The sequence below is a fragment of the Vigna unguiculata genome, chromosome 1 (assembly GCF_037176805.1).
Source record: "Vigna unguiculata cultivar grain cowpea cultivar isolate G323 ecotype 2 chromosome 1, ASM3717680v1, whole genome shotgun sequence".
NCBI lineage: Eukaryota > Viridiplantae > Streptophyta > Magnoliopsida > Fabales > Fabaceae > Vigna > Vigna unguiculata.
Window position 1 is genome coordinate 696,963 of NC_140792.1, and position 11,063 is coordinate 708,025.

At 35.0% G+C, this 11,063-nt stretch overlaps 1 protein-coding gene and 1 pseudogene across 3 annotated transcripts; one reads left to right on the forward strand and one right to left on the reverse strand.

The window, feature by feature from the left end:
* Nucleotides 1-1,364: 1,364 nt before the first annotated feature.
* On the forward strand, nucleotides 1,365-2,962 carry LOC114182685 (berberine bridge enzyme-like 22 pseudogene; annotated as a pseudogene).
* Nucleotides 2,963-3,475: 513 nt separating this feature from the next.
* Nucleotides 3,476-8,329, reverse strand: WRKY2 (WRKY DNA-binding protein 2). Of its 3 annotated transcripts, none has more exons than XM_028069571.2 (6): nucleotides 7,786-8,329; nucleotides 6,775-7,251; nucleotides 5,657-5,845; nucleotides 4,556-5,430; nucleotides 4,312-4,467; nucleotides 3,476-4,238 (listed from the first exon to the last, which is right to left on the reverse strand). In XM_028069571.2, exons 2-6 carry the CDS (start codon nucleotides 7,222-7,224, stop codon nucleotides 3,665-3,667), a joined length of 2,244 nt encoding a protein of 747 aa, XP_027925372.2. In that variant the 5' UTR covers nucleotides 7,225-7,251; nucleotides 7,786-8,329; the 3' UTR covers nucleotides 3,476-3,664. The 3 variants fall into 3 exon arrangements, with proteins under 3 accessions (XP_027925372.2, XP_027925381.2, XP_027925388.2); XM_028069580.2 differs by having other exon boundaries at nucleotides 6,775-7,310; nucleotides 7,786-8,111; XM_028069587.2 differs by lacking the exon at nucleotides 7,786-8,329 and adding an exon at nucleotides 7,360-7,754.
* Between the last annotated feature and the right edge of the window lie 2,734 nt (nucleotides 8,330-11,063).

The following is an 11,063-nucleotide window of genomic DNA, read 5'->3' on the forward strand; positions in this document are numbered from 1 at the left end:
GTGTTTTAAAACTGGTTGAACTGTTTTATATTATCTTTTATCACATTTGATATAATAGTTATACATAGTTTAAAAGCAGTCTCCTGTATTATTTTACCAGAAATTTCAATTTACTGTGTTAGATTAACTAATTTCAAGTCAACAGAAAAGTTTGATGTTTTGCATAAGAATTTGTTTGATATGAATGAATTCCTAATAAAGCCATGGTTGATCTAAGAAAATGAAGTTTTATGAAAAACTGTGGTTAAGATGAACTGCATAACAGCAAAATAAGTTATGCAGCTCCCTTTAAAATTGTTCTTAGGTCCTTGCTTCAGTTATCTAAAGTAAACTTTGCATTTGTTAGAAAAGATAGAAAATTTGGACTCCCAACTCCTCTTTCTTACTATTGGGTTCTAACATATTATACATGTTCTCACAGATTCAATTTAAAAGTACATTAAGTTGAGGTAAAAAAAAAAAAAAAAAAAACTTGCATTTTATTTGAAAATGTAAAAGAAGGTAAGATTGTTGGAGCTTCTAGCCAGCTAGAAATGGATGCATGGTTTATCTGGTTTTTGGAAAGGCACAACTAATTGACCAATCTGCAAACGAACACTTGAGGTTCAGACTTTGTTTTGACCAACTTTGGAAAGATGATCTTGCATTGATTGAATGTTGTTACAAATATTGTGGGTGCATTCAGACATGATGTAAGAATTTGTTGAGGGGTGTTGGAGTTGGAAGTTTTCATAGGGAAGGGAATCGATGATGATGCACATTATATGCATGGATGGACCACAACTCTACCTCCTCAGTTAGGTTTGTGAGATTCAAATTCACACTCACACTTTTCATGATTTTATCAGTTTCTGTTCTCTTGTTGCTTCTTGTTCTTGTTTTTCAATTTGTATCTAAACAGCTCATAGTTCCTGTGATTGTTTGTGTGTGTTCAAATTAGTGGGGAATTCTGAATTCTTTAATCAGAATTTTAGGATGAAGACTGGAAAATGATACTGCCAAGTTCTGCATAATTTCAAAGTTTAGGAAAAAATATACAATGACTGTGTAAGATTGGTTTACATTTTCCCATATATAAAATTGACTTATATGTACCTGACATCAATCAATTCCCCCTTTAAGTGGAAAATGTTTCAAAATTAATTCTAGTCATTGCAGAATTATCAAAATGAAATTTAGCCAAATTGTATGGTAGGAAAACTAAAATACCTTTGTTGACTTTCGATGGGTGAAATGACAAAACTTGCCTTAGAAAATGTTGTCAGTGGAAACATACGTTGTTGGCCCTCATGATTTGTAATTGAATTTTAACTAAAAACAACATAAACTAATTATATTCAAACATTTAAAACCAAAATATTCAACACTAGGAATCTCAATTACCTTTTTTAAATTTTCAGGTTAAACTATTCTATTTTTAATCTATTTTCAGGTTAAATGAGTTATCTTGCAGTGTTTCTGATACTTCTGCCAATCTCATGTGCCGCTTCTACCTTGGTTGAGAAGAAATTCAATGAATGCTTGATGACAAAACTTGATGGGAATTCTGAATCCATTGAAAAAATAATATTCACCACATCCTCCTCACTGTATACACCAGTGTTGGAATCATTGGAACAGAATCCTAGATGGTTGAATTCTTCTAGGAAGCCTCTTATCATTCTGACACCTTTCCATGAAATAGAAATTCAAGCAGGCATCAGATGCAGCAGACAACTTGGGTTGCAGATTAGAATCAGAAGTGGTGGCCATGATTATGAAGGGCTATCATACCTTAGTAAGGACCCATTTGTGATGGTTGATCTCATCAACATGCGTTCCATTCAAGTTAACCTTGCTGATGAAACAGCTTGGGTTCAGGCTAGTGCATCATTGGGTGAACTTTACTACAAAATCTCAAAGGCTAGTAAAGTTCATGGTTTTCCTGCAGGAACCTGTCCAAGTGTAGGGATAGGTGGACATATCAGTGGAGGGGGACAGGGTGTCAAGTTGAGAAAACATGGCCTGGCAGCAGACCATGTTGTTGATGCTTACATCATTGATGCAAATGGGAATATTCATGATAGAAAATCAATGGGAGAAGATGTTTTCTGGGCCATAAGAGGAGGTAGTGCTACCAGCTATGGAGTCATCCTCGCATGGAAGATCAGGTTGGTCAGAGTTCCACCTATTGTTACAGTGTTCAATGTTGAAAGAACATTGGAGGAATGAGCCAACAATGTTATTCACAGGTGGCAATACACAGCACATGAACAGCATGAGGATCTTTTCATCAGAGAGAGTAGTTGCTCAGAATAGTGGTGACAAATCAAAAACATTTAAAGCAACCTTCAACTCTCTCTTCCTTGGAGGAATAGAGAGGTTGATACCACTGATGAATGAGAGTTTTCAAGAACTGGGATTGCAGGGCAAAGACTGCACTGAGATGAGTTGGATTCAATCAGTTTTGTTCTTTGGTGGATTCAACAAAGATGACCCTTTAGAACTCTTGCTCAACAGAACTACCTCATATAAAAGCTCTTTCAAGGCCAAGTCTGATTTTGTAAAGGAGCCAATACCAAAAACTGGCCTAGAAGGTGCTTGGAAAATTGTTTCTGAGGAAGATACATTAGCCATGCTGTTAATGGATCCATATGGTGGTAGAATGAATGAAACTTCAGAATCTGAAACCCCATTTCCCCACAGAAAGGGAAACTTGTATAACATACAGTACTTGGTGAAGTGGGAAGTGAATAGCAAGGAAGCATCCAAGAAGCATGAAGAATGGGCTAAAATGATTTACAAATACATGACTCCTTATGTGTCAAAATCTCCTAGAGCTTCCTACTTCAACTATAAGGATCTTGATTTAGGCCAAAACAAGCATCACAACACAAGCTACTCAAAGGCTAGTGTTTGGGGCAACAAGTACTTCAAGGGTAACTTCAGAAGATTGGCACAGAATTATCAAAATGAAATTTAGCCAAATTGTATGGTAAGAAAACTAAAATACCTTTGTGGACATTCGATGGGTGAAAGTTAGATTTTGTTTGACAAAACTTGCCATAGAAAATGTTGTCAGTGGAAACATACGTTATTGGCCCTCATGATTTGTAATTGAATTTTGACTAAAAACAACATAAACTAATTATATTCAAACATTTAAAACCAAAATATTCAACAACAATAGGAATCTCAATTACATTTTTTAAATTTTCAGGTTAAACTATTCTATTACTAACAAGATGCAAAACAAGTCATAACAATGCAGACTTTTTTCTCGCTTTAGACAAAAGAGTGATGTCAGTGAATCAAATATGGTTATAATTTGTCAAAGATACTGCAAAACATAATCAAATTATTCTATCAAGTGTCTTGGTCGATGTTGAATCTAATAAGCATAGTTTCTATCAAGAATAATTCTCAATTAAACAAAATCTCAGTGTGTCATAGCCACTGTTTCTGAATTTGACCTGGATTTGTTGAATGCAATAAATCAGCAAAATAACCAACATATACCTTTGACATGTGATGAAGAATGTCAAACATTATAATGACAGTCTAATAATGAAAAAGTTCACCTATGTATGCCCGAGCATTACACATGTATATATTATATATATGTATGTTATAAGATGTAAAATCATTGGTGTTTTCTTTGAAGAAAGAATCAGGGAATGAAATTTTACATGTGAGGTCCAAGGGGCATGCGACTCATGATTTCTTGGTACACTGATGAGCCATTTGGCAGGTTAAGGCCACCAACATGTTCAGGAATAGCCTCCACATTTGGCTCTCCCTTTGGCATCATGAAACCGTAATCGTTTGAAGGATTTTGCTGTTGTTGCTGTGCCAAGAATGGATGAACAGGCATGACAGGGAGCTTGGCTTGCATGTGGCCTAACCCTGACATTGCCAGATTTGATAGCAACGGTTGGTTCATGCCGAAGGAGAAGCCATGCGAATGAGCTAGCTGCTGTCTTCCGGGTAGGTTAAACGAGCCTAGGGACGGCCTCTCAAGCCTTCCCATGCCATTGTGTACTTGTGATGGTTCAGGTCTATGAACATGGCTGTGAAGAACACCGGAAGCTTGGTTGGCATTGGAAGCGTTAGCATTGACATGGCTGCTGGCACGAGCAGCAGGAACATCATGGTTGTGCTTTCCCTCATAAGTGGTGATCACGGATTTAAGATCGTGTGATGCTCTCTCCACATGTTTCCTTACTGTGCAGCCTGCATTTGTGCACTTGTAGTAACTCCTGCAGAAAAACAACTACATTCAGATTTTGACCCCAAAAGAAATTATGTATTGTTCTGTTGTAGAATGACCACCTTGGGTTGGGATTTCCTTTGACAACTTTTTGTCCATACTTGCGCCACCGATAACCATCATCGAGGATATCTACCTCACTGGTAGTTTGTACAACAACTCTAGGCTCACGGATGGCTCTAGTAGCTCCACTCAGGTCAGCATATGATTCCAGTTTCCTGAGAAAATAGATCATTGATTTCAATAGGTAAGACAGAGAAATATCAGTTTTTGAATGAAAAATAAAAGCTAATGGTATGTAAGTACCTTCTCTTAGACTCTGATTCATCTCCTTCCCCATCATAACCTAATGATACACTACCATGAGTGCCTTGATCATCTTCATCTTCTTCGTTAGAAAAAGTAGACGAGGCATCAACTGCCTCTCCTGAATCATTGAGAGTACCACCATTTTGCGTCTGCAAATTGGTGGACTGGTTGCAGTACTCGGGGCCAATAGACGCTGATGATGTTGCTTCAAGGTTTTCATGCTTCCAGTTAGCAGCTCCAACTATGTTTCCCTTTTGCACATTACCCCAGCCGATGTCACCGTCACCACCATTGTGTAGTTCAACATGTTCAGGGTTGTCAACTTGCATGTCAGTGTGAGGGTTAACCGAACCTATACCTGATCGGCGACTTGGAGGAGGTTTTGGATGGTTGTGTGTTCCCTTGTAGATGATCTCAGTTATGTGGCCTTCATGGGATCGTTCTACTTTCTTCTTAACTTGACAGTTTGGATGTGTGCACTTGTAGTAACTTCGAGGGTACTCGCTGCCTTTCACTTGTTTTTGGCCATATTTTCTCCAGTTATATCCATCATCAGATGGTGCACCCCCAACGCCACCAGTCACTGAATCTCCATTGCCTCTCTGATCTCCTTCTTCATCTCCATGCTCTTCAACTGGGGTAGAATGTTCAATGCCACCACCAACAGCATCAAAAGCCCTTTGATCAGCTCGAAACATTTTAATATCCTTTTCAGGAGGCGATTCGGCAAAGTCTGCCTGAAGATGAAGACCATTTTTGTTCTCAGTTTGAACTTTGACAGCATCGACACTTTGAGAATGAAAAGAATTTTCTGACTGAGCTGAAACCTCAATACCAGGATGGGATTGTTGAGGAAGTGTAGTTGGATTTATCTGCAAAACAGAGGACAGACTAAATGACCAAAAAGGAGAAACAGATATAAATATCATTGCCAAGACATACTGTCAAGTGTCAACTCACTACATACAACTCCATACTATATCTAATTTGAATCTAAATATCAATAATTGCATAAAAATGTGTGCTAATGACATGGGAATTTTGTCAGAAAATAGTATATAAATGTTGGTAATAAAAAAGTTATTAGAATGTGCTTACTTTTCTTCCAGCACCATGATAGAAAGAGGAGCCTGAGTCTGTTGCAGGCTTGAAAGCAAAGGATGATGTATAGATATCATCAAAGCCATTATTTTTACATTTTTCTGGAGCATCAGATGATAATTCTGAGTGCCGCATGTTGCCATTTGACATAAACAGAAACTTTCCAGTTGTTGGAGATGGCTGTGCCTGAAATTAGATAAATTAATAGCTCAATAGGAAGCAGAACAACGTCAACAGAACCAGGTATCAATTTCCTACAACAGCAGATAACCACTATTGGTCCATCTGGCATAAAGTAAAAGGAAAAGTGATAACTCAAGACTCTAAAATCTAAATTTGACACCATTTGTGTAGAAAGAACATAAAAAAAGTGCCTCATTTCACAGCATGCATGGGAGTAAGAACCAAAGCAATTTATAATTTCCATGTTAGAAAATGTGAGTAACACTATAAAATGAAAATCAAATCGAATAATAAGCACAGTCACATACCATTACCAAGACAACAGGGTCCTACCCATCATTTTTTTCAAAGTTGGAAGTACCAACATATATTTAGATATAACTCTATGTCTGAATGCACCAACTACTGCACAAAAAGTATATTGAAAAACGAAAAAGTCACAATGGGACATGATTTTTTTTAAGCTGTTCCAGAGTATACTTCAAAATTATGATGTCAGAAAAGATATAACATATTAAACAAACAGCATGCCCCTAATGAAATTTGAGGAGTTTAAGAAAGGACAGAAAAGAAACAAAAGGAAGAAAATGAAAACATGAAAATTCCAGGAAGTGAAACAGAAAGGGTCATCCAAAGGAAAACTTGAGATCACATAACAAAACCATTGTACAAGTTGAAGAAATGACATAGTATGAATCCTCAGGTTGTCCAAACTAAGACAAAAGTACTACATGGAGGAATTAAATACACAGTCATGCAAACTGTTGTCTATCCTACAAGACACAGACATCAGAAGAAATAACAGTGTGTGCTTTGTAGTGTAGCGTAGCATGCTAACAGCCAAATCTAGGATCTATCCTATATTCTTGAGGTTTGAAAGAATAAAAAACAAACTTGATAAACAAAAAACAGCACAAAAAAACAGAGCTCACCAGTGAATTTGCAAGGAACACTGGAGAATCTAAAAGTGTAGTAGGACTGAGACCTGGTGGGATGGTCAAGTAAGGAGACTGAATGTCAGAATTGAGTGAAAGATCAGTAGATCTAATGCCTTCAGTGTTCAACCTAGGAGCATTAAATCCAGCTCTAGCAGCCATTCTTTCCACAAGACCACCTCTGGAGTTAGGCTTTTGCTCAGTCTGAAAACTCAATTGGGCTACAGAATCTCCATCTTGTGCTGCATCCTGCATGTTTCCCTTTCCTGTTTCACTAGGCTCATGTGGTCCTGAAAAGAATTCCCCAGTTCTACCACTCCCAGAATGCTCTGAGATTGATCTTGTTACATTTTCTTCCTCCAACATTCTAGAGAAAAATGTTCTTGGACTTGGGCTAGCAAGACCCCAATCGCCAGAAAGGGCAACATTATCATCAATCCCAGCCATTCAGACCTCACCCCAGGAACACCTCACCTGAAAACAGAAAATTTTCTGAAAATAAGGCAAAAACATAGAAACCCCACCTTCAGCTCCTGCAACGAAAAATGACAAGAAAAAAAGCAAATGATTTTGTTTACAGACATATATGCAATTTGCTTAATTGGCTGACAAAATAAAGGACAACCCTGCCAACATGAATCACCAAGGACAACGCTTTCAACAATAAAAATTTCAAAAATCCATGCCCCCCACTTTTCTCATTCACCATTTGACAAAGTCTCGGAGTTATAGATTAAAAAAAGATCCTATTTTTCTTTCTTCTTCCGCTCCTCCCAACAAGAAAAAAAAAAAACACAAATGGGACAAAAAGGAACCCAATCCGAACAGACAAAACACGACCCAATTCATCAAACGCAACGAACAACAACATTGTTTCAGAATCGTTTAAATCATCAAACAAACGAGGTAAAAACACACAAAAAATAGAGAAAATAAAAAATTAAAAAGCAGAGAGGGAGAGAGAGGGAGAGAAAGAGACAAAAGAGAGAGAATGATGAATGAGTTTACCTAGAAAACAATGAATTATTGAGATTCCTGAAAGAGAACAACCCCGACCACTATAATCACCGCGACAGCAACAACATCAACGGTTGGAACCAGAGAAACGGATCCGATAAACCCGAACCCGACCCAACCAGTTATATGGGTTTTTGTTGGTTCTCTTTTTTTTTTTCCTTTTCTCGGTTAATGGAATTTGATCCCACTATGTTTTCTCACCATGCTGATGTTGTTGGTATCAGTTGTTTGTTGTCTCTGTCTCTCTCTCTGGCTGTGTTGTGTTGTGTTGTGCTTTGTTGTGTGTTTAGAAATAATTGTCCCAAAATATAGAAATGATTGTGCTGTTGAAGAAAGAGGAAAAAGAGGAAGAAGAGAAGGAGAATAGTTACAAAAAGATCCAATTTTTTTTATTGCATAAATGAAAAAATAAATAATTTTGAAAAGGTAAAATTAATTATGGCATTGTCGTTAATTTGGAAAATGAAAAAATGATTAGCACTGTTGTTAAAGCAAAAGGGTATAAGGACTTTGTGGGGAAGGTGGAAGAGAAAAAGAGAGATGATTGAGAAATGGTGGTGGACCTCAAAAATCAAAGGAATCTTTGACACACAAACATATCCTATCTTTAATTCTCTTTTCAGACACTTATTCATTCCCTTTCAATTCTTTCTTTTTCATTTTTATTTTTAATCAATAATAATAACACACCCAAATTCTTGTTTTTGTTTTCTTTTAGGACCTATGTTGCAACCATGGAGGATGTTAACACATTTTTTAATATATATTCTCTTCCATAAATTAAGATTAATTATAGATTACTACATTTCATTACTTTCATGTCTTATTTAATGTTTTTCTTTTCTGATTTTATACCTCTTAAGAAACTTCCATCGGTTATTATACAAACATGTTAAATATTATATATATTTATAATATATATATATATATATATATATATATATATATATATATATATATATATTCAAAAAGTGTGTTATTGTCTCTTTATAATAATTGAAAAAAAAATTGTAACCGTTTTTTTAGTTACAAATAATCCATGAAATATTTTTTTAATTTTATGACAAATATCTTTTATTATATCATCATAGATATTATTTTGTTGATTGAGAATTGGTAAGTATACTCATGTAAAATCTATATGACCATTTAATTATAAATAATTACGTATGACTGGGATCAAAGTGTTTAATTATATTTTAGGGTTTTGGAAAATTTTAGTTAGTATTTATTTTTATCTATGTTAATTTATTGTATAAAATGTGCCTCTCATTTTTGTGGGATAATAAATATATTTGTATCCCTACTAATTACCTATTGATGTGATATTTTAATTTAGTAGATTTACATTATTAACGAAATTATTACAAATTAGGTATTAAGAAAAAAACAAACACACAAATATATAATATGTATTTATAATTCTCTTTGAATTTCACAAAGATTTAAAATGGTGCGGTAGTACCAGATGTACCTTACTTCTTTGTATACACTTTTACAATTAATTTTTAAGAAAAAAAAATAATCACAATAACGACAAAACTCATGAGACAATTAATGAGAAGTTTATTGGAATCTATGTATGCACTTTTATAATTTATGATAAAGGAAAACATTTACAATTTAAAGTATTTATGACAAAGTCGAAGATCAAAACATGTCTCCTTGAAGCTTATGTGTCATGAGTGAGGAAACTTAAAGAACATGAAGATCATTGACACATTTGAAAAATAGTTTTTAGAAGAATTAATTTATGTTTCTATATTTTTGGACTTTGGGTTTTCTTCTAGATATTAGTTTATATTTTTATGTTTGGGGGCTTTTTGCTTTCTTTTAAAGTTTCTAAATTTTCTTAAACTTATATGCCTATATATACAAAGGTACCAAAAAGTAATGTAGACACTTTTAGTCATATATTAAATTTTATTTCCTTAAAGTGAGCATTCTCTTTGTTCTTGGCTTATGCCTCAGGTTCTTATCAAAGATTAATATATTTGTGACGAATCTTCATTTAACTTATCAATCTGCTAGATTGTAGCGCCCTCCATCCTTGTCTTCTCTGATTTATTTTTGTCGTCTGGAAGATTCAGATTCAGAAACGATCACACTTTTTCTTGGATATAATCGTATCAATTTATTTTCACGAAAAGAAAATACCCACAATAACTAAAGGCTGATTCGACACGTAAAATAAGGTTTGTTTGAGTCTGTGCATGCACTTTCACAATCAATTTATAGAAAAAGAAAATAATCACAATAACAGTGAGACTAATAAGACACTTAAAGAGAGTTTCTTGGAATCTGAAGAAAACAAAAATAAATTTATCATTCAATGCAGTAATCTGTGTTGTGTTAGGTCCAATATCAATTAGACAAATGTTCTATATTTGATATCAACAATTATGAGAGTGACAGTAATGACAATAAACACATGTTTTTTAGCATATTCATTATACACTTATGCTCATTGTATTTGTTGGAGTTATAAGGTTGAGCTTAAGTAATGTTGAAAGGGAAAGTGAGAGAGGTTATGCATTCAACTATCCTACTAACTATTATCCACAAGACCACTATTTACAACCTCCGCAACATCATTGAAGCCAAATATGGTTAACATATTGATCTTCCAATCATCAAACAACTTCTCGTCAAAGATCGGTAAGGCCCCCTATATAATACTCTCAGTTCCAGCCATGTCCACTGTGGCTTCCTCTCAAATCATTGCCCTCACTAAGCTTCTTCTAATGTTCTTGATGATTCAAGAAACTCACTCTTTGAAGAATCGCTCACACCATTCTATTTTCTGAACAATGTTTCAAAGAACACAATAAATTATTTTTTCTCACTCACAAGTTCTTGACTAACCTAACTCTCGATACCATATTAAAAACAGGGTTTATACACACAAAAAATATAGAAAATTATACTTTGTAACTCTTATTATTAGAATGTGGGAGAGGTTGCGTGTTCAACTTCTCCACTAACATAATATTTACCAATTGGGCTACATGAAAGCATAGGGGGATTATTAACCACAAACGACCGTATGAGTTAGACTTAAAGTTTACTTCTTAACATCGTATATCAAAGTCATGAGTTTAAGCCTATCCTAACGAAATTTATTGTTTGTTGAACCTATCTTTTCACCCGTTATCGGATTACCCATCAATGTTTAGCCTTATGCTCAAGATGTATATGCCTTGGCATGAGGACTGTGTTGGAGATTCCATATCGACTAGAGATAAGACGAGTTTACAATATATAAGTGG